Source organism: Phalacrocorax aristotelis, chromosome 5 (assembly GCF_949628215.1).
Source record: "Phalacrocorax aristotelis chromosome 5, bGulAri2.1, whole genome shotgun sequence".
NCBI classification, from domain to species: domain Eukaryota; kingdom Metazoa; phylum Chordata; class Aves; order Suliformes; family Phalacrocoracidae; genus Phalacrocorax; species Phalacrocorax aristotelis.
Window position 1 is genome coordinate 55,696,953 of NC_134280.1, and position 23,773 is coordinate 55,720,725.

Sequence of the window (23,773 nt, forward strand, 5' to 3'; positions counted from 1 at the left end):
CACAAGTTCTGCCTTCCTGCCTCCTTTTGTCACCTCTTCTGGCGATCTTGATGTCTTATCTGGAAGTTCATGTCACTGTGGGTTAACCATTTGCGGATGGATTATTCGTTTGCAACGTACTGCTGCTGTTTGGACAGTAGACATTTTCCTGAGCAGTCACAGCTTACATCATTTCATGAGCTCCTTCTTTAAGGAAAAATCCTTCCTTCATCAAGGCTAAATAACTCTAGCAAATTTTCTACGTGGGAACGAGCCCGTTAAATTCCAGGTCTGTGTTTAACCATTATGTCCTTCAACTTGGCCTCCTCAAGGGAATTCCCTACCACTGCCTTCCCAATTCACTAGATGGATGCTTTCCTCCTACTTACAGAAAGATATGCAGCTGAATTTTTTTTTTCACATTAAAGATTTCCTTTAAAAAAAATCCCCAGCACCATTTTGTTTTCTATTTCACAGAATAATTGCCGAACCTGAAACCACACCATCCCGCAAAGCAGTGGCTGGTAATGGAAGCCATATACCGGCAGCAAATCCACCCTCAAACAAATATTTATGGAAATTGGCTCCGGGGAGAGGGGCTCGCTCACACTACCGCGGCCCGAAACCCGACCTTCCCCCTTCCTCAGGAAAGGAAACAAAAACAAAAAAACACCAAAAAAACCCAAACCCAACCTGAGGTAAAAAGGTAACGAAACGCACCCAGCCCTCACCGGGGTGCAGTGCGGGACTCGGCTCCCCCCTTCCCTTCCCACAGGGCGACGCCGACGAGGGGCGCCCAACGGTTTTTTAACCACCTTCCGTTGCGCCCGTTGCTCAACGACCGTTACGCGGAGGCGCGCACGGCTCATCCACACACGCGCGCTCGGGAACGCCTCAGCACCTCGTCCCTCCGCTTCGGGCTCGCCGAGGAGCCGGTACCGGCTCGGGGACCGCAACAACGGGAGCGGGAGCGGCGGGGCCCGACCCCACAAGCCGGGAACCGGCCTGTGGGGCCGAGCTCCGCCGCTCCCGGTCCCGGCTACGCCGCCTGGTGGCCGCCGCGGACCCCACCACCTCCCCTCCGCCGCCGCCGCCGCACTGCCGGGCCGGCTACGGCGGGGGCTGCAGCGGCGCCGTGAGCCCGCTCGGCCTCCGCGGCGCGGCCGTCCCGTCCCCCCTCCCGCCCCCCGGCGGAGCGGCGGGTGCATGGGGCGGCGCTGAGCGGCGGAGCGGCGGCGGCGGGGAGCCATGCTGTCGAGGAAGGGGATCATCCCCGAGGAGTACGTGCTGACCCGACTGGCGGAGGATGTGCCGGATCATGCCCGGTACCGCGCCCGGGAGCGGCGGGCGCGTTTCGTGGGCAAGAACGGTGCCTGCAACGTGGCCCATAAAAACATCCGGGAGCAGGGACGCTTCCTCCAGGACGTCTTCACCACCCTGGTGGATCTCAAGTGGCCCCACACGCTGCTCATCTTCACCATGTCCTTCCTCTGCAGCTGGCTGCTCTTCGGCATGGTCTGGTGGCTCATCGCCTTCGCCCACGGAGACCTGGACCACAGCACCCGGCTGCAGCGTGACCCCGGAGAGGGGGCGGCGGGGGCCCCGGCCAGCTTTGTGCCCTGCGTGACCAGCATCCACTCCTTCACCTCCGCCTTCCTCTTCTCCATCGAGGTGCAGGTGACAATTGGTTTCGGGGGACGCATGGTGACAGAGGAGTGCCCGGCCGCCATCCTGGTGCTGATCGTGCAGAACATCGTGGGGCTGGTGATCAACGCCATTATGCTGGGCTGCATCTTCATGAAGACCTCGCAGGCCCACCGCCGGGCTGAGACTCTCATCTTCAGCAAGCACGCGGTCATCGCCCTGCGGGAGGGCAAGCTCTGCTTCATGCTGCGGGTGGGTGACCTCCGGAAGAGCATGATCATCAGCGCCACCATCCGCATGCAGGTGGTGAAGAAGACTGCCAGCCTGGAGGGGGAGGTGGTGCCCCTCAACCAGATTGACATCCAAATGGAGAACCCCGTGGGGGGCAACAGCATCTTCCTCGTCTCCCCACTCATCATCTACCACGTGATAGACAAGAACAGCCCCCTCTACGACATCTCCCCCCTCAACCTTCACCATCATGAGGACCTGGAGATCATTGTCATCTTGGAAGGGGTGGTGGAGACCACCGGCATCACCACTCAAGCCAGAACCTCCTATCTGGCAGATGAAATCCTCTGGGGCCAAAGGTTTGTGCCCATCGTGGCAGAGGAAGATGGGCGATACTCCGTGGACTACTCTAAATTTGGCAACACGGTGAAAGTGCCCACCCCTTCGTGCACTGCTAGGCAGCTGGAGGAGGACAAAAGCATTATGGACAGCATGCCATTGTCCCCTAAAGGCACAATAAGGAAGAGGTCTGTCAAGCTAAAGCCCAGGTTTACCATAAGTGATGAGCCCTCTTGATGCCTTTTGAATGGAAAACTTTGTTAGGGTTTGGTGACTGAAAGATCTCGTGAACTCAAAACACTGAGGTGGCCTCTTACTCTTTTTTTTTAAATTCAGGTTGGTAGCACAAGGTATGTTCTGGTGTTATTTATTGTGAGATAAATTAAAGTTAATTATATTTTTTTAACTGTGTGAGAGATTTCAAGCAACACTGGGAGTAGGAAAATCATGGTCTGCAGCTTTAAATTTCAATTCAGACTATTTAATTGCACGATCATTTTGCATTGGTTAATCTGCAGGTAATGACATTTTCTCAAAAAACAGATGTATATTTATCGTCCGAGATTGCAGTACTTAGGGTCTTGCAGTGTTCTAAATTCAGTAGTTTTTAACTGGTTTTTTTCTAACTTGAACAATCAATATAGCAAAATAAAATATTAATAATTAATAAAGCAGGCTGGATTTAAATTATAACAAAAAGGTCAGGCAATGTTATGTATGACACAAGACCAGATCTGGAAGCATCTATGTATTATACTCTATTTCTCAAAGAAATTAACTGCCAGATTTGCTTCATCCATATTGCACTGTATGGAGCTACTCCTACCACATGCAGTATGACATGTATTTGAATATTTACTTTCTTTATTTTAAAACTCTTTACACTTCTGAAATAAAACATTAAGGAATACCTTTTTGGACTGTACATTTCTGATATTAAGCAATGCTTTCCCTTTAAAAAGAGTAGCAGATAGTATACAACTGAAATGAAATATAAATAGCAAAAATTCTGTATTCTAGTTGTCTAAATGAAGGGAAGCAACATCACACACACACACAGAGCCACATGGCAATAGGATACCCAGTAAAAAAATTAATCTCTTTCTTAGGTCAGAGTGAATTCTGTTAGATAATCAGGGAATATAAATAGAATTAGATATTTTAAATTAAAGGGCACTGCTGAATGCTGAAATTATAGCTGCATGCAGTAAGCAAAACCTTTCACTCCTTTCCCTTTTGTAAGAGAAGCAGAGGGTTTTGTGCTTAGGGAAAGAAGTGATGTGTAAGACTGTGTGGTCACTCTGGGGATGCTGTGTCACAGAACATACTCCTGCTGAGGAAATTATTCCATTTCCATCTATATCCTGACCGCCCTGCACAGCCAGTGCCTGCCTTGGTTTTTAGCTGAATTCAAGGTCTGGCATTTACCGGCAAACACGCAGGAGAGGTGTTCAGCCCTCAGTTCCACAGTGACAATAGGAGCAATTTCCCTTAGCATGCTCCTGCAAATCCTCTGTCTGGGGATGTTAGTAACAGCAGCGATTTTATTTCTGTTCAGGGTTATTAGGAGGTAGCAACAGTATTAACTGCAGTGTGCTATCAGCAGGGCAAAATGCCACTCAAGTGAAAAAAGATAATGTCCAAATAAAAGCTAAATAAGCATTACAGAACCGATGCAACACCTGGTTACACAAGCTGTGCAGAGAGGCACCAAGTTACTTTCAAACTTAATTATTCAAAGAGCTTCTAGTATCAAGTTCTTGTGTGTTAATGTAGTTCACGACAGTCACCTGAAATGGTTTGTGTTGGCAATAATATGGCAAATTTTTGATGCCTCATCAGTATAACAATATGACAAACTCATTCAAAAGTATGAAAAAACTTCCATATTGACTGTGGAATTTTCAGGCATCTGTAATAAAATGAAATTATGTTTGGGTAAAATCAAAGGTTGTTTTAAAATTATAAAACAGTAGTTATATTTTCAATATTTGTGTATTTCATTTTTATGAAAACCTGTTATTCTTATCAGACTGCCAGTTAAAAGAATAAATGCCTGTTCAGTTTCCAAAGTCCCCATACACCAATACTACTCTGTGAACAGCTTTAAAAATGTGGTATGTGTTTCACAGTGAAGAGACAGTCAAACTAGCATTAACAAATATTCAGCAAAGGAAATTTGGAAAGGCATATTTTACATTTGTAATCATAAAAAATCCTGTTTTTAAAAATAAGGAATGATTAAATGCCTTTGATGATTAAATTTCTTCTGTGAGACTGAGCCTAATTGTCACATTACTTCTCCAGCTTTCCCTTTTACTGCCCCTGTTCCATTGTCTGGGGGAGGGGCACTTAACAGTAGAGCTGTTTGCATCTCCTAAACACCTGGTCCCTTTGAAAGTTCGTTGTTCTTTATCACCTGTCACAATGCTACTGCTCTATTCTTACAAGAGTCATAGATAAAATATTAGAGTTAGCTTTCCAGTGCCTTGAAATCGTTGGCTTCTCCTTAGCCTCCTTAGTGCCTTATTTCAACATGTAAGATACACCTTAAGGTTTTTGCATAAAACCCCTTCTGCTCTGGTAGAATTTTAAAGCTTTTGTCAAGATTTGACCTAAATGTGAAGCAACTTCAGCAGCACTACCATGCAACTATTTTCAGCAACTGATGCAAGCCTCCTTTTCCCTCAGGGAAATCTGTGCTACAGAGAGGTAGAAAATTCTCTTTGTTCACTATGAGATGGGAGTGAGAAGATGAGAGGAAGCAGCTTGCATTCACTGGGCTGCTTTCAGGACCACCTTTTATGTCACTTCTTTTGTAAGAATCTGCCTAGTTTTCTAAAGTCTTGCAATAAATAGGCATCGTAATATTATAAGGAAGGCAGGATTCGTATTATTAAAATCACCATAATGAATTATTTCAAAGTGTTGGTGATTTTGAATCTCAGAATTCTTGTAATTTTTAGTTCTTCTTTCACCATTTAAAATATTCAGAAGCATTTCAGGGGCAGAGCAAGGAATAACAAATGTACTTATTTTGTACTAGGGATATTACTTCTTTGTGAGGCTCCTTTCATTTTGTCATTTACAAAGTATTTAGGAACACAAATATCTGAAATTGTTATTAAAGTGGTACTTATGCTGACCATCCCCATTCTCTGTAGGAAGGTTCTGAAGAAGGTGTCAGTGCTATCATTCAATGTAGAGGAGTCTTCATTCTTGGCAATGAGCAAACTGTGTTTCTGTAGTTGAAGGCCGAAGGGAGTGGGCTTTTGAACTTTCTCTCTCAGCCTATATCTGCTTTTTGTAGGTTGTACTGCAGTTGGGGTCATGCCAAGCAGCTGCGGGGAATGTACTGTGGCTCCCACAGCTGTTGCTTCTCCACATTTCCTCTGCACAGAAACCAGTGTGAGGGAAGCTGGGGCTACAGGCTCAGGGCTTGCCCTGACCAAGGGGAGGACGCAGACACAAGAAGTGGGAAGCTGTAGGTTTTGTAGCGACCCATGGTTGAATTTAGGGAACCAACTGTGTCCATGGAAATTGCCTTCATGTGCTTCAGAGTCCATGGACCATTATCAGTTTATGCTCAGAATTCACACTGGTTTGTGCATTCGAGTTAGTTTGTTAAGCTGTTTGGATAGACAGAAGGATCACAGAGCTTATTAATCAGAGACTGGAGGATGCTCATGTTATATGCTGTAGTTTTAAAATACTTGTAGTGAGTGCTGGTGAGAACATAGCCACTGGGCATATCAGTTTGTTGTCACGTTTCCTGATGAAATCAAGTGACATATGCATGCAAAATTAGAGTATAACAGGGTCTGACTTTGTCTCTTTATCCCCCAAGGCACATGATAAGTATGGTATTATAGCAGTGTACTTCAGTAGGAAAATCTCCCTGTAAAATAGATACAAACTAGAAGTGAACTCAAGAGGCTGTATATTAAGGCAATAAAGGGCCAGGGACACTAAATATTTTAAATCCACAAGTGACACAGTGAGAAGACAATGCCAAGAAGTAATAAACTATTTTCTTTGGAAGCCCTTCACACCAGCAAAGGTGTGACAATGCCGAGATGAGAGATCAGAGACCTAAAAAGCAGCTATGAGTGGCTGGTATAAGTGTCTTTAACAAGGCCAAGGTTTACATGCTAGCATAGATTAGCAACGGGGTCAATGTCAAAATTCAGTCTGCCCTGGAAGGCAAGACTGCAGGCTGGGCATGATCAGCATTACTCAATCCAGTGGGTAAATATTGCTGCGCTTTGAGCAAGGTACAAGTCACAACAGAAGCAGTATTAGGAGGGCTTTGTGGTGACTGCTCCTTGTGGTTAGTTATTTATTAATAGTTAATAATTTCAATCTAATGAACAATTAATTGTTCTTTGAAAACTGAATTTGTTTCTTCATGTTTTCCTTCCTCTTCCACTCTTTCTTTGTACATTGGTCACCCCTGAAGGCAATTACTGTAGAGGTGCTAGCACAGATTGTTTTGATTTGGGGTAAAGCACAAGAGTGCTTTGGGAAATAAAACGCAAAAATAAAATAGGTATTAGAAACCCCAAAACCTCTGTGAAATTGCCAAGCTTGCAACTTTCACAGTGATTCCTTGTACAAAGCATGGAAATAGCTATTTCTAGAAACTGGATATTAATAAACTACCATGGATTATTCCCCATTGTTCATTTTGCAGGTCCCTGCGGAAGGGGAAGTGCTTTAGCTCTTCAGGTTAAGGCTGAGGGAGAAGAGAAGAAGGTTCAAAACCACTGCATTTTAGGCTCCCTGCTTACACCTTTCTCTCTCCCATGCCCAAAGTCATACTTGCGTTGCTACTAAAAACAGCCAGGGTCAATGCTCTTTGCAGTGCGTGTTCCCATGTGGCCCTGCATTCATCCAGGGCCAGCTGCCCCATTCCAGGGTAGACATCTCAAACCCAAAAGCCCTGACCCACAGTTCCTGGAAGGCAGCAGAAAAATTCCCACCCATTTCAGTGGATTTTTGGATCAAAGGATGTAATCTGCCAACCTGCTGAAAGCATGTGCTGCAGCAGAAAGAGGCATTTAATCAGTGCTGCAGACCTTACCCAAGCAAAGCTGCTGTTTGAGGTGAGGAGACCCTTGTGTGAAGCAGGCCTTGGGTAAGCTGGACCAGAGCAGGTGGTGGGATGCGTGCTCAACAGGGCTAGTGACTGTCTAACTGCCTGTAACAAATGACTCAGTGTACTATTTTTGATTCAGCAACAGGAGAAAGATACGTGATACAAACCTCCACACCCCCCCAAGGAGAACTATTAAAAGAGCAGAAGACATTCCTGAGAGGCTGCAGATACTGCTGCCTCCATCCTGCTCTTAGCACTGCTAGGTGCCTTCAGAGGATGGTATGCTGCAAGTTTTTCTGGCCTACATCCCTATTTTAATACATAGTGTGACTTTAAAGAATCATCACAGGGGGTGACTCAGTTTAAAAGTAATTTTCAAAATTTAAAACCTGCAGTCCCTCGTCACCACTTAACCCTGTCAACATTTGTGCCTGACTGACTTACTGAGTTTAAACACAGATAGCAACTCTAAGAGAGGTTTCCTAACCAGCTCCTTTACTGCAAAGCTGAGCAGCCTTAAATATCAATTCCATCTGAACTGGAGGGGGCCCATAGGCCTTGTGACAGTAGCCCTGCAGAGGAACACATCTCCTTTTTCCTCCCATCACAGGAGCTGGTGCCTGCCTTGGCAGGAGGCATCGAGCTCCCATTCCATCCCTCTGCCCTCGCTACCACAAGGGTGGTGAGGCCTGACTTGGGAGTAGGGCTGCCACATGCTAGGGCAGGAGCCACCCATATCCTTCCCTGGCTGTTCGTGGTTTATTTCCTATTTTAAGTGGCCAATACCTGCTTACTGTTTTGCATTTATGCTTTTTCTGCCCAAGAGCGGGTGGGGCACAGTATATAAATAGCATTGTTGTTATATTCTGTAATAATGTTATTCCTGAGCAGAGCTCAGGCACAGAGAATCAATGCCAACAGCAGGGGCCCTTCACTTCAGTGAGCTTCAGATCAGGTGTCCATGTTAAATCCCAGACCTTTAAAATCAAGAGAACCTGCCAGGGGGTTCATTAAGTTCATTAGCACCAGGTTTTTCCTCTTAGGATTGAGTGCTATAGGTTAATGAGGTGGGGAGCTGACCCAAATTGTTTCTAATGGTGCCTTTACTACAGCAGTGATGTTGTTCCCCATGTTTTATGTTAAAAGTCTCCCTCTGCTACATTTCCTGGGAATGTCTTCCTGTACCCTGTGAGTAAAAATCTTGTTTTAGTTCCTTTTTCTCTAGCATGATAGAATATGGCTCTTGTGAATAGTCTATAATCCTATATGCTGAGGTATTTTAATGACTTGAATGTTTATGTTGTGGTTTGAGATCAGCTTGCCCTGTTTGTCTAGTACCTGAAAGGAGGTAGTAGTGAGGTGGGTGTTGGCCTCTTTTCCCAAGTAACAAGAGGGGAGGAAATGGCTTCAAGTTGCACCAGGAGAGGTTTAGATTGGATATTAGGAAAAATGTTTTCACAAAAAGGTTACCAAGCATTGAACGGGCTGCCCAGGGAAGTGGTTGAGTCACCATCTCCGGAGGTATTTAAAAGACATGTAGATGTGGTACTTAGGGACATGGTTTAGTGGTGGACTTAGGTTTATGGTTGGATTTGATGATCTTAAAGGCTTTATCTGATCTAAATGATTCTATGATTCTAAGTTCTCACTGTCTCTTGGTGACTGCATACAAGCGATGGGGACAATATTTTCCACACCCTGCCTTTACCTCAGATGCATTTTTCCAGTGTTGTTAAGTCTCCTTTACCTTCAAAACTTGAGAAAAAAATTTAGCAAGATAATGCTTATTTTCATGGGATGGGTGGAAAAAGAGAGTAGTGAGATGAACAGGAAGATCGGAGTGTTCTTCTTGTAAAATGTATGGATTTTGTTGGAGCAGACTGCCTAGAGAGCAGCTTCCTTATATAAAATGATGGTAAATTTTGACCCTGAGGGTAAAGAAGCTACACTATACAGCCATCCCCAGTGATTTTTTTGATTAGCACACAGTGGGTGTGCTGATCACTAAATACATAAGGGTGGCTTGATTTGAAAGAACTAAGTCAGGCCAAGCAGTGTGGTGATAAAGGTTCCTTAGCTGTCTCCCATTGTTCAGCCTTGAGAAAAGGAGGCTCAGAGGGGATCTCATCACCATGTACCAGTACTTAAGGAGCAGCTACAAAGATGATGGAGACTGCTTTTTTACAAGGAGTCACATGGAGAGGACATGGGGGAATGGACACACGTTGCTCTTGGGGAGATTCCGATTGGACGTGAGAGGAAAATTTTTCACAGTGAGGACAGTCAACCATTGGAATAATCTCCCCAGGGAAGTGGTTGACTCGGCCACGTTGGGCACCTTCAAGATTCGTCTGGACAGGATGCTGGGCCATCTTGTCTAGACTGTGCTCTTCCCAGAAAGGTTGGACTAGATGATCCCTGAGGTCCCTTCCAACCTGTGATTCTGTCTGTGATTCTATGTGTGTGTAATGGCTGGCTTCACCAACCATGGAGAAAACTCATGCTTGCTGAGAATTTATCTAGAATTATAGGCAGTAAACAGCTATTTTTCCAAAGGCAGTATCTATCTTTAGAAATGTCTCTCTAGGAAGTAGCCAGTATCTTATCACAGATTTTCTTATATCAAGTATTGTCTGGACATCCATAGCTGAAATCTTTACACTTAGAATCTACCTGCTTTACTAAATGGATGCATTTGGTAGTGATATTTGATCATTCAGTTTGAAAAGTTGTTTCTTCATGTTTCCTTTTTTAATTGCAGCAAAGTTTTTATTCCTTTATTTGATTTTTTTTCCCCCCCCCCCTACTTATCGTGGTCATTACTGTACATAGCCTGAAAACTATGTCACTTCTGTTGTGTTCTTGAACAGCATCTGTTGAAGGGAAAAAATAAGATAAAAAATTCCACAGCATGTCATAGCCCTGTGACCTGCAGTCGGAACTCTTAAATTACAGTACTACTATTCAAGATATTTCAGTGGTATCACAAGTCTTTCTGCTGTTATGTGCAGATCTGTCTTCACTGAAGAGAGTCCATTTCCTTTGTTAAGTGGAGCTCAATCAAGTTTTAAAATGTAGGCCTCCTCAAAAGTTTCATCTTTCAGTAGAAACATCACATCTGATCTTACATTTTTTGCTCTGCTTTTCTGTTTTGTAAGTTACACAGGAGATTAAACCAGATCCATCCTCATAGTCCTTATTTTATACTTCTTCCTCAACAGGGAATAGTCCCTTAAATGAGGCAACTAAAATTACCCTGTTTCTGTTCCTTCCAGATACACAGCACTGAAGTGTCACATCTATGCTAGCCTTTGGATTTGCAGTAAGGCACTTCATCTTCAAAGTGGTAACTGCTTCTTGGCTAGTTGAATGAGGATCTTTGATTTTATTTTTTTTTCAGAGAGGGGAGGGTAAAGGTCTTAGCACCAAAACCACTCCACATATGTGTCTTGTTGGCTGAATGGTTTCTGTTCTACTGTTAAAACTCTGATTATCACATTTCACTGATGTTCTGTAGCATTAAATAACTACCTGAAGAGGCTAGTATGAATAGAAGACTGACTGACTGCTTATTCACTTTGTTTGGACTTGGCCTTGAGGAGGCCCAATGTGAAAATGTCATGTGTTCAGAAACTTTCTCTGTATCTCTGTGAATCTCTGCCTGGACTGCCAAGATCTCTTACTGCTGCCTTCAGGTGACTTCCGTATCAAAAAAAAAGTCTTTAACAACTACTAGTATTAACCTGGGGACAACTTTGGTGGTGGACAATACACATCCTGTCTCTTTCTACCCCTTCTACACATACGTTGCTGATCCCAAGCCTAAAGTCCTCTAGGAGATACAGGGGCATGCAGCTGCTGCATAAGCCATCCTGTTGCTTATCATACCTTCCAGTAATGTTTGCCTGGTAAGGGAAGAGTCATGCTCAGGGATTATATGATCAGAATGGCTGTGGTTGTTTTGCTCTGTTTTAAAACTAATACTTAAAAGGTTCTGTGTGGCTCTGATTTGCAGTCAAAGACAGTTTGTTAGCAGTCCTCTTACGTTCTTCTACAAAGTAAGAAGAAATACAATTATTTACAATAGCAATAATCTTATACTGACCTACCATAAAGGGAGTTAATGTATCTATAGAAAGATCCATGATCTTGTATTTAAAAATATTGCCAAATTTATACCTGTCCACAAAAATTGTAGTAATATGTTCTCATTGCTGAATATTCACTTATCACTGCTCTTAACATTGACTCTCAGAGAAACTACTCCAAAGTGTGCTAAATTCAACACGTCTTCTTACTGAGTTAAAAAAATCTGGATGCAGTTCAGAGAATGCCTGACTAAAATGGTGTGCTGGCACTCATATTTCATTCATTTTTCTGAAACAGTTCAAAGAAAAAAAAAGTACTGATCAGCACTAGTTCAATCAAACTAGGTTTGATTTGATCCTTAGTGAGTTATAGGGGGAAAGTTCTGTTAGTTCATTTCTTAAAGTTTACAGTGTGGCTGTAGATCATTCAGTGCATAACTGTGGGATGGAAAATTCCATAATTTCCACATTATTCTGATATATCGAAAGACTTCCTTAAAGATGGCGTCTCCTTTAGGTAAGACTCCAATACCTCTGGTAACTTTGTTGGGGCATCTTACTCCGTTATCCACCCACGCTAAAAGAAGCTTGAGTATTTGCAAACTAGTAGCCAAATTTAAACTAACTTACTTCTAAGACATAAGAAACAATAAAACAATAGTTTACCTGCAAGCTCTAGTTGACAGGCTTGTTCTCACAGTGGTGAGTTGCTGGATGAAAAACCTCACATCTTAATATTTTAATATTGTTAAATGACTTTGGAGAGAACTGTAGTTTACTCATAGAAAAATATAATCCTTTTTCTCAAATATTTTATGACTTGATTGGCTTCAGGTAACTCTGGCCTCTGTGGCTCCGATACATACATACAACCCCTGATGTTGTCAGGTACAAAACTGGATATGGAAATTTAAGACAGACAGTTTTATGGACTGTGGTTTGGGTAGGAACTCTCTTTCTTGGAGACAAGAGGAGACTTTGCTAAAGCAAGAGAGAACAACTTCTGTTAAAAAGCTGCTGCAGTAAAATACTCCTGGGGCACGAAGCCAAGAATGATACATCACAGAAGAAAGAATTGCAACAGGAAAAAAAAGTACACGCCTGCTGCTCTTTTAAGTCCTCAGTACCTGAACTCAGTAGGACACTGCACTTACGTATGTACATACCTAGTGTGTCATACTGTATATATTAAAGGAGAGAAATTTTGCTCTTTGTTAAAGGGCATGGGTTTTTTTCTGGCAGCAGGAATAAGACCAATTGCTATCAACCTGATAGCAATTAAGCACTTGTCTTGAGCAGGCTGTTTTCAGCCCATTTACCACCACTTCCACCAAGTACAGTGCTCTGTTACTTTGCTACAAAATCACGGGAAGATCTATGGTTTGATGTCCAAACAAGTTGAGAAGTAAAACCCAGATAAGGGTTTGATGCTAATACTGCTCAAGTGTGAAATCTAAAATATATATTGCTTCCTTGCCACTATAATTTTACAGCAGGTTAAATATGAAATTACATATTGTGGTTGAGAAGGAAAATAAAATTTCTCCTGTCAGATGGTTATTCTTCTGGAAAGCCAACTGGTGGTGGAATGGCTTTTTTTACCAGCCACTTTTAGCAAATTTCATAGGGGGGAATATAACATTCATCACTCATTTGAAATAAAACAATTCAAAGAAAGCAAAAATCCAGGCTTAAATTCAACCTTTGTTTAAACCAATTTGTTGCAACTTGACAGTCTCAGTGGCAAAAATAACATGCCGGGTGAATGTATCTACTGGAGCACTGGGACTAATTCAATAGCAAGCTACGGCCAGGGTCTCCTAGGGCTGAATCATGCTTGCACAGTAACTCATAAGTTACACCTTCCTATCCCAAATGACTCTGTACACCTGGAACAAAATTTTTCCCCTTAAGTTCTATCCAATAGCGCTCTGTACTGCCCTTAAAGTGAAAGGACCCATAGATGTATTATACGTACCTACAAGCCATAGAAATACCTCTTTTGTGATGGGTTTCTCCAGGCTTTGTGCTTTACTTTGAGAGCTATTTTTTTGTTGTTGTTGCCGAACATGAAAGCTGTAGGCATTATCTGAAGTTCAGATTGTAGGTAGAAGCAGTCACCTGAGTTGCCTGGTAGCTCTTGTCTGATGTTATCCTTGATTATATCCTTCTCCAGTAACCACTAGAGTTGAATCTCTTCAGGGCAGAAGTCACTTAATCTATACACACACAGGCACATAGACATGTTATAGTATTTGATAATGCTAGCTAAGCAGATAAAGGTGTGAAAAAGAGGTGGTCAAATAACCTGATTATTTAGCTCTTTATAGCCTTGTTACTTATATATTTGGTTATTTATACAGGAAACGAGGGATCCAGTCTCAGTGAGGAATGCAATAAGTATGAGAAATAATGGGGTTTTGACAGCTTAAACACAATGAACCTCTAGTCCTCTGGATATGAAAATGTACTTGCTACAGGTCTTCTGTAACACATGTAATGTATAATTATATTTTATTATATTTTTCCCTGGCTTATCAAGTTCCCAGTTTCCCCTTGCTAGTTCTCCTCGCGGTCCCAAAAACAGCTATGCCAGCACAATTTAAAAGGCACACAGCTTGCTTCTCCCTCGCCTCTGTCCAGGCAGGTGATGCTGTGCCAGAAAGGTCTTCTCTGCTGCCCAAGATGTGCAGAAGGGTCTGCATCACCAAGATGTGGCAGGAGACTGCCCTCTGCCTTGCGCAGGGCAGCTTTGCCTCTTCCTTGCCAGCTGTGGACAGATGATGTCCTCCCTCTCTATCAGCCGGAGTGCTGGGAAGCCAGTGGTGGGAGCTGCCCTAGGAGCTTGCCCCCGGAGCTGGACAGACTGCAGCCAGCTTCTGGGCAGTGTTGCAGAGCCGTGCACCAAGGGGAACAGCTATGTGAGAAGCGAGCTGCTTTTACGCAGTGCAAATGGCTGCCTAAAATAAACTTCGGTTAGCTTTTATTTTTTCAACTCATAAACACAAATTATCCTGGTTCTATGATAGTGCATACAAATGTTATGTTGCTTTATTGCTTAAAACATGCAATTAAATTCTCTTGATTGAAGAGCTGCAATTGGTTAAATAATGTTTAGTCCACCACTGTTGCCAGATAGGTGACTGTACAGTCAGCCAACCTCCAAAGCCACTTCTGCATGAATCTGTTTGCAAAAGGGTTACATAGATCCATAAGTTTGTTGCTGTTTCTTTTTAATAGTGAAGAAACCATATCGTCAGGCAGTTGCGAGTTACCACTTTGAAGTTCTACTGATCGCACATGCACATCAGATGTGAGCAGGATGTCATGTATTAGCCACTTTCTGAGTCAAACTGCATCTTTTCAATTAGTCCTTTACGGCAGTATGTGAATGTGTTGCATCTAATCCCAGCACTATTTTTTCCCTACTTCATAACGACTATGTTGCAATTTTTTTATTTTTTTTTTGTTTTTTAATAAACAAAACAAATGCTCTGTGCATACTTGGTGCAACACTGGTGCCATCCTGGCTTTGTCCTGAGGAGCCTGAGGGACACCTGGAACATTTAGAACAGGTCTAGACTGAAAGATGAGCTACAACAAAGCATGTATAAGCTGGCAGAGGTCATATGGATATGATGCCGACTGGTGATTTCTAGCCCTCAGTGAGGCTGGGGCCGTGCAGGTGGGCAGACGGCTGCAGGATCCAACATGAATCCAGCGGGTGCAGGTCTGCAGTGCCATGTAACAGCACAGATGGCTTAGCAACCTCCAGCCTGCCTGCAGCCACCAAAGTACCAAATGAAAACATTGCTTTTAAGCAAGTGGGAACAAAAGCATGTGAATGTTGCTTTTGGGAGCAGCGACTGAAAATCACAATGGCGTTAAGGAGTATTCCAGTGCTGGCTGTAGTCACTCATCCCTCCTGTTAGCCTTAGAACAAAACCAGCTGCAAAAAGAGTTTTCAATGTAGAAATTGTAGTACAATAAAAAATAGGCATTTAGACCCTTGAAACCACTTATGTGGTTTATAGTGCTTAATGTGCAGGAAAGCAATCAGTCCAACCAAAAGACAGGCAGCTGTTAATCCAAAGACTGAGCCAACTAAAATGCAACTTGGGAGCTATAAATAATTAATAGATAAATTAATAAAGACTATTCTGATGATACTGCCATTATCTGTAGATTGAACTAAAACTACCCATCAGGGCAGATGGCTGGCTGGTTGTTCTTGCCTGAATATTGCAAATGCAGTAGAAAATTAAAATACAGATACTTATTTAGACTATGAATAGCATATGTGATTTGTTAAGTTCTTGGTAATTTTATAATACCCAGTGAGCACAAATAAATGAACATTTACAGCACTTAATTTTCCTCTTTCCTTGCTAAAAAATGAAATGCACAGAAAGAGGGTATTTAGACTAAGAATTATAAAACTGTTGTAGTTGAAAATGAGCTGTGGCTTTATGTGTAGTAAGCAGCAAAACATTGAAGATGGGCAGCTAGACTAGAGATACAGGGAAACTGATCAAAAAACCTCAGGCATGCCTTGATGACAACACCCTATTCCTTTATCCAAGTTCTCACATTTCACATCATAGTTTTTATCAGTTTGCTTGGCTGTTCATTGGTAATCGTGCTTCCCTGGGAGCTTCAGAGACTGAATGAACTGGCATCCCTAAGCTGGCTGTGATTATATGTAATTTTTACCTTTAGAATTCTTGGGAAAAGATCACTAATAGAAAGCAACTTACCAACTACCTCCAGGGAAGCTGTTCCTTGAGTAGCATCAGGAGTGACAGTTAGTTGACATCTGGATAATCCTGTTTCCTCCAGGTGTATTTTTGGCAAAAATAGTGCAGCACTGTCTTTTTTGTTTCTCTAACATGTAGGATCCTACTCTAGGAGGGTTGTGGTTTCCAGCTATAAATGTAAACAGTACCTTTTCCTGGTCAGTGTGTTGGGGTTTCAAATACCCAGTGATTCTCATATTGTTGATATCCAGTGGTGATGTACTGTACTCAGTGCAGAGGTGTCCATATTCAGGAAAAGCATCATTAGTTTAGTGCTCATTTGCACTCTCAGGGTCTCTTCCAAAAGGAAATGACATAATGTAAGAAATACATTCTTGTAAAAGAAGAGGGGAAAAATAAAAGAGCCCCTTTGAAACATGGCAGCTCTTGTTTGGCTTTTACATGATCATTCAACATCCTCTCTCGTTATGCCACCACTCTGCTTCTTACTCAGCTTTTAAAAGTGATCAGTAATCCTTGCCTTAGACTCCCTCTAGTGAAGAAATTGTATGCAACTTTGTGCTGATCACGTGAAAATTCGTTGTGTTATGATAGATGGTGTGTCACTTCTCCATGGTACCAAATGCACTGGCAAGGTCTGCACAGCCTGCAGAACAGACGTGGGCTCAGGCACTTCACTCACTGCTGCTGAAGTATCTAGTGTCTTTCTGTGACTGTGGAAATTTCCATACAAACAAGCTTGCATTGGATTCTCCTCCCCAGTGCGCCCTGCATTCCTGCAGCAGGGTAGCTTGGTACGATGCACAGCGGAGGTGGAGGGCTGCCTCTACCTCCATCCTACTTTCTCCACCATCACTGGTGAGAGGGAGCACAAAGACTGAAGCCCTCTTCTCAATGTAGTACTATCAACAATGGTAAGGCTAGTGGGAGAGGGTGTGAAGTGAGATATTAGAGGCGAAACTCTGTATTGTATGCACCATTGCCTCCTGTAACACAGAAATGACTCTATGGGCAATTTCTTAGAAGACACCAGCTGTGAGATATTGTGTGTTACGGAAATGCGTGTTTGGGTAAATACAAATTGTTTGCAACAGAGACTGAAGAGCAGTTGCTGTGCAGTCATTCAGCTTCCTGAATTTCTGGAAAAGGTGCAAAGACTGAGAGGGCACCTCTGCAGCGCTGCTTACCCCTGCATTTGTCACTGGAAAATATACTGGGTTTAGAAACTTGGGTGTGTCTGAAAAAAATTACTTTCCCTCATTGCAGGCTGTTATTTAGCATAGTATTGGATAGTATAATTATAAACAGTGTTACTGTTGGATACAAAGTGATTCTGGCAAGTATAGCTTTTAAGGCATTAGTAAACATCAGGGTAACCGTAGATTGTTTTGATATTTGCTATCTGTGGATGCATAAGTAATAGGGAACTAGCTTGAGACCTATTTCCCATTATGGGAAAAAAATCACTTTTGGAAACGTAACTAAACTACAGTGAGTGTTGCTGTGTTTTCAGATGAGACTCTCATTTCAGTACCTTGGTACAACTACCTCTTTATTTCAGTAACAGATATTTGAGGATGTAAACAAGGAAGTACTTCTGGGGCCAATCTCAGTGACAGCTCATGGCATCTGCTACCTACTTTTGCATAAATTACAAAAGGACAATCTATAGCTTAAAGCTTCACTTCTTTGCAAAATGCCACCATACATCATACATACATACATTTGGCCTTGAAGGCAAAGAGAGACCTATCACCAAAAGCTGTTACTAAACCTGTGGGTGCTTCACCTTCTCTGGGATTTCTGTTTTGAATTTGAACAAGTCAGGGAAGTGTGTGGTGGTCTCAAGAGTTTTTAATGCTCTTGTAGTAGCATTTGAGTTGGGTTTGTATTTTTATGAATATAGAAAATTGAGCATTCAAGTACCTCATTAGTGAATCGCTATTGCAGTCAGGCAACTGGTGCCAGGGAAAACTACAAAGATACTTTTAATAAATTCCTTTTCACATCATTCCAGAAAGCAAAAAGTGGAGGGCAGACAGGAAGGGCCTCTAAGCAGAAATACAAAGTTGTGCATATACACAAGATTTAAACCCACCTCCTTCCCACCTGCTTAAAATAAAACACTAGACATTTGCCACTGCGCTCAGTTTGTTTAATCCAGTTAAAAACTAATCTATATAAAGTACAGAGTGGGGCTTTTTTTTCCCTACATATATTGCACTGGAGGATATGAATTTGTACAACATTGACCAAATCTTACCCCTTCATCCTCCTACCAAAATCCCAGCCAAGTACAAAACCAAATCTCTGCAACTCTGTCTTGGACCTGGAGTCTGTATGAAGTTACATTCAGTCTTCTTGTAATTACCTCCTAAATGAAAAGCAGAGTACAGGCGAAAGCACTGGTGCCCATGATATTCCAGTCCCTTTTTAAGCTGTTGTTATAGCTTTCTTCTTCCGCACTTAGCTGTAAGCTTAGTTTAATAATTTTTAAAAAAAACTTTTAAAATCCTGAGAAATCAGTACCATGGCAGAAACATGCTTTTAGTGGCTAATACTTTTAGTCTCTTTTACAGAAGAAATAACCCAATTAGAAGACATCAGCATCGAAAACAACAAACACATTAAAAAAGCAACAAATCTGCTGAACATTTAATGTGTAAGCATGACTTCAGCCCATTGCCTAACCTCTAGCGCAGATGTTCCTCACAGTGAGATAACTCTTAGTTAAACCACACTTAAGAATTGATCCACAAAATTAGTTTGGTGACTTTATTAGACTCAGATGGAGACCTCTTTTTAGCCTGGCCCTGAGGAACAATACCCTTCCTCTACAGAGAAGGATGAGATGGACAGTATTGGGTGAACAGTGTCTGGCAATAGACCAGACCTGACAGACCAGCTTTGGAAAGACCATCCACTCGGTCCTTGCTATCTTTGTGGACGTGTGATGCAGGTACCCGTGCATATGAGATGTTTTGAATTGGGTGGATGAACATGAAGTTGTAATTTGGGCTCTCAAGTCAAAAACACTTAGGCAACAAACTTAAAATGTATCCAGTAGGAGTTCAATAACTTAAGCGTTATTGAGGACTGATGCACTGATTTCCATGTAACTTAGGGCAAAATATTATCAGTTTGACTAAACCTTGATTATTGTTAGAGATAAACCTGATCACTAATTTTAAGGTTTAAAAAACTGCCTGTTTCCACTTCTAAGAAATGAACAGAAAGTCTGTAGTATTTTGCAAAATTGCAAGCCTACTAATAAAATTAACACTGACAAGCATAACATTTAGGTATCAGATAGCAACCGAAGGAAAGATGCGCACCATTTTATGCTGAACACAGCTCAGTGGCTAGTTGAAATGCAAAATGAGAAACTTCTGCTAATGCTAACTCACAATGAAATGACAAATGAAAACTGGCTTCTCACAGCAGCTTCCTCAGTCACCACTGACACTCACTACACTGCAGTGGGCAGAAGCTGAGTTCAGCACCCAGGTTACAACACAAAACTGTATGTTTCAAAGTAATTGGGGTAAGGGGGATATAATGCCCACTTCCAACAGCAGGGGGAGTCAGGGTCTTACAGCGAAAAGGTAAGAGGTTACACTGAAACCAAAGCCCGAGCTTTGACATTACAAAGCATGTCATTACATATAATGATACTTGTTAGGAGGCAGATGAAGCCTGATGGAATGATTTGTATGGTAGAAATGCTGTCACTCCAAAGGTTTCAGTCATTTGTCCTCTGTAAACTTTCACGTGGGATGGGGAGAACATAAAAAAAGTAATTTCCCCTCACCTTTTCCACATTTGAATAATTCCCCCTTTGTTTCCCTCTTCACCCTGTTACCTATTATCAGGCTATAGCCCCAAAGCCAGAGCTGTGCACTGAGAAGCTCTGTTAGTCTGGATGTAGCTGTAACTATGTCTGGGCCTCTTAGCAAACAGATGAAGTTGTTTAAAGGTATTTTAGTCTCCTGACAAAGACATAATCAAACTGATGTTAGAATTGCATGGAAATGACAAACAGTGGAGACAGTGGTTTTTGGAAACTAAATTAAAATGTGAACCACTTGTGTAGAGAACATAAAGGTAAAAGTCATCCAATTGTTTGAGTGGCATAAATGAAGGAAATGTGACCTGACAACTAACAAGATGAAACAGATGAAGAAACCTATCTATTCCGGCAGTGAGTTTTACCATATTGTGTGGAGAACAAGAATGTGCCCAGGCCAGATGAAAGAAGCCTTAAACATGGAAGGAATATGCCCAGCTTTTATCAGTCAAAGTTCTGCAGAGTGAGAAACTTCCCAAACATCAACACAAAAGGTTAGAAATTGCCTCCTGTCTTTTTCGAGTTTGCCTACAAAATTAAAGTCTTATTCTGAAACATCTTTCTATAACAGAGGCTTGCCTCTGTTTCTTTGCTCAAAATCCAAATGATCTCCTTTAATGACAGTGTCAGCAGTTAGCCACAGAACAGGAAGGAAATGCAAAGGATGCTTGCCAAGGTGTGTGTATCAGTTCAAAGCCAGTATTATACAATCAGAACAATCCATGTTTTTAAAGAAACCCACAAAATCCCAAGCAAACAAAAAAAACCCAAACAGGATTTACACTTTAGGGTACTTTAAGTCCGAAATGAATGGCAAGCAAGGGCAGTAACACAACTCTTCAACATTATAGTAAAACCCACAGGAAAATCAACATATTCTTGTAAAATCTTGGCTTACAATACGAGGGAACTATCCAGGTTCAATACCGAAATAGTACAATCAAGTAGCACCCCTGTTTTAGGACGCTTCATAAACTTACACCAACTGCCGAAAGACAGTAAGAGTTAATAGTGAGACTCTTAACAAGTCAAAGATTCATGTCTGAGAAAAGCTTTCTGAAGTACATGGTGCACTTTGAAAAATCTGGTATTATCATAGGAGGTAGGATAATCTGTACAGAAAGAGACAATGAGTCTTGTTCTGTTTTGCACAATATTTCCATCAATATAAAAAGCTTACTTAATAACATGCAAAATTTTGAGATCTGCTGGCATGTGATGAAAGAAAGAGGGACAAAAGTACTGTCCCAAGAGCCAGTTGAGTATTCAACTGCTACACAGAATTCAGATCAATAAGGAGGACGGTTCAGATCAATACACCAGAAGTACAGTATTCCTTTTGAAGGCTTACAGTGAAATTCTTAGGCTTCTGTAAACATGAAAAATATTCACTGTTCCACATAATTCTTTGCTGTGTTTAGATTTTAGAAAGTGCAAATTTTCTGTTAACAGGACTAGAAGTCTGATTTTTATTTGGTCTCAAAGAAGGAAGGGTTTGGTAGTGCTAGAAATGGTAGGCCTTTTATCTATGGTCTGTTTCCCCATATTTTGCTTCTCAGCATTTCTGGGAAGAGTTTCTACATAAAACCAGACCTAACTTGACATTCAGGCAAGTACCCTGCTTCCCCTCTGAGAAGATTCCGATTTGTGCCTGAACACAGAATGGCAGACATCTCCTCCCGGTTTTGTATGAGAAGAGCTCAGCAGCTCAGTCCCCTGGCCATAAAAACCTTTAGTACTAAGTTTCCTTAATTCCCTCCTCCATTATAGCCTCTAAATTATCTCCTTGTTGTGTTGCTCACTGATGCACTGGAGAGAAAATGAGTTTGATTTATTATTCAAATCTGATTGATGTTTCATCTCTAACATTCCCAATGATTTTATAACCTCTGGAAAAAAGTGGAGAGTTCATGTTTCACTCTGATTTCCTGCCCCCTTCCCCCCACCCCCCCAAATAATAAAGATGCTATAAAGGTGAGGCACAAGTGGTTAAGTGTGAACTTGATCAGTTCTAGCAGCTGGTTCTTGGCCATGTCCTGGCGGTAAAGGCTGATCACCTCCCACAGGATGTTTTGGTGTATCTCCAACTTTGTGCTCCCCGGCTGTAAAGCAAGAATAAAATAATCTGTAACTTCTCAATTAAATTGGCCCCAAATGTGAAAAGTCTCTAAAGGAAAGTTTCTAGCAGAGGGACAATCAAACTAAATATTTTATTTTCTGTTTTGTAAGTGGATCAAGAATTTTGAATATGACTAACAATGAAATCAGATTGAAATTGCCCAATAGACTGCATTATTATAATATTCAGAATCTCCTCTTACGTCACTAGTTGTTTCTGTTTTTTGTGAAATGTCTTTCCTTATATAACACATTGGTTCTTTGGAGATTGTTTTTCCTGAAATATTTTGTGTTTATGAAACCTTTAATCCCAATATGGGAAACCTGGCGCGGGGGGGTGGTGGTAGTGGAATTAACAACTTGCTTCTTACTTTATTCCTCACTGTGTTGACAATACTTACAACATCCTACCTTTGAATAATACTAATTTTCATGGTTTGTTGAAGATTTCAGAACTTGCAGCTACATTTTTGTGATTTTTTTTTTTTTCCTAGTTATCCTTTGTAGCTCCAGCAGCCTACATGTTAGAAGTATTGTCTACTTGGATCTCCTTAACTCAGTGAATAAGTAGTGACTAGTTCTGGCTAATATAATGAATTCTTATGACACCTGATTAAATGACTTTGCAGAAAGGTTTTTACATAAAATAAGCGTTAAGAACAGTATCTGCTACAATATTGTCAGTATCAAAAGATGGATAGTTACTCCAACTCCCATGGCATCTGCTATTACACGTTGTTTTTACTGAAGGTGAGGGGAAGTGAGGCTCTCAGAACTAAGGATCATATAATGAAATTACCCACAGGCAGTTTTGAAGCACATAAAAGACAAAATTAAATTGGTATTGAAATTTCGTAATTTCTTTTCACAGAACTGAGTGGCTTAGGGATAGAATTTCAGGGCACTCAAAGTGAGCTGTAATCACTGAATACAGCATCTAAGATCTGAAATCCCACTGCTGGCCCTGCAGGAGCAGTTAAGAGCTTCCAGTATTCAAAAGGCAGCCTGGATATAGTCTGAGGCCTTAGGTTTGAGATAAATGTCAAGAAGCTCTTCAGCTCCACTGATAGTGTTAGCACATGACCATGGAAGTAAATAAAGCTATAAGTTTCACCCTCTCTAGAAAGGGAGAAAAAGCTAAGTTAGGATATATGGGAGGGCAGAGCCCCTTTAAAGAACAAAAGAAATATGGACAATGTGTTATGGATAAGAAGTGCTAATATATACCTGACCATTTTGTTGTCACCAATGAGCAAACCTATTTTCTTCTGAAAGTGTTGTAGCAATTGGTCGTTCATAGCGTCTAAAACTAACTTGTCATGTTTTGCCCAACTGCTTGTAAACTGGCCCCAGAGGATGACCTTTACATTGGAGATCTTAGTTTAAAGTTTGTGTATCTACACAGAAAGATACATACGGGGTTGGAATTTCAGTTCTCCAGCTGGTCCTGCAGGAGGATTTCCTTGCTGTAGTTTCTTTTGTTCCATCTGTTTTACGACCTCGTGAAAAATAAAATATGACAGTTGAAAAAACTGAAATTTGTCACCTTTCTCTGATGTGATATAAATGAATACACTTAAAAGAAATTTTGCAGTCATTATGTAAAATCTTTGTTAATGGCTATACTCTGAGTCGAGATGCTAGCATTGTTTGCTATAATCCTGTCTACTAG

At 41.7% G+C, this 23,773-nt stretch overlaps 2 protein-coding genes across 3 annotated transcripts in view; one reads left to right on the forward strand and one right to left on the reverse strand.

Moving 5' to 3' along the window:
* Positions 1-822: 822 nt before the first annotated feature.
* On the forward strand, positions 823-4,470 carry KCNJ11 (potassium inwardly rectifying channel subfamily J member 11). The gene has a single exon (XM_075094671.1). It carries the CDS (start codon positions 1,228-1,230, stop codon positions 2,428-2,430), a length of 1,203 nt encoding a protein of 400 aa, XP_074950772.1. The 5' UTR covers positions 823-1,227; the 3' UTR covers positions 2,431-4,470.
* Positions 4,471-18,098: 13,628 nt separating this feature from the next.
* Positions 18,099-23,773, reverse strand: part of NUCB2 (nucleobindin 2) — a 31,789-nt gene continuing 26,114 nt past the window's right edge. The window contains exons 12-13 of one of the 2 annotated variants that reach the window (XM_075094678.1): positions 23,519-23,588; positions 18,099-22,085 (exon numbers count right to left, since the gene is read on the reverse strand). In XM_075094678.1, coding sequence (XP_074950779.1) covers positions 21,973-22,085; positions 23,519-23,588 — 183 coding nt within the window. In that variant the 3' untranslated portion in view covers positions 18,099-21,972. Of the gene's footprint in view, positions 22,086-23,518; positions 23,601-23,773 lie in introns of both variants that reach the window. The other variant, XM_075094677.1, reaches the window with a different exon arrangement.

Bases quoted from the DNA above. Each gene is read 5' to 3' on its own strand.
- KCNJ11 (XM_075094671.1), top strand. From the start codon at position 1,228: ATGCTGTCGAGGAAGGGGATCATCCCCGAGGAGTACGTGCTGACCCGA.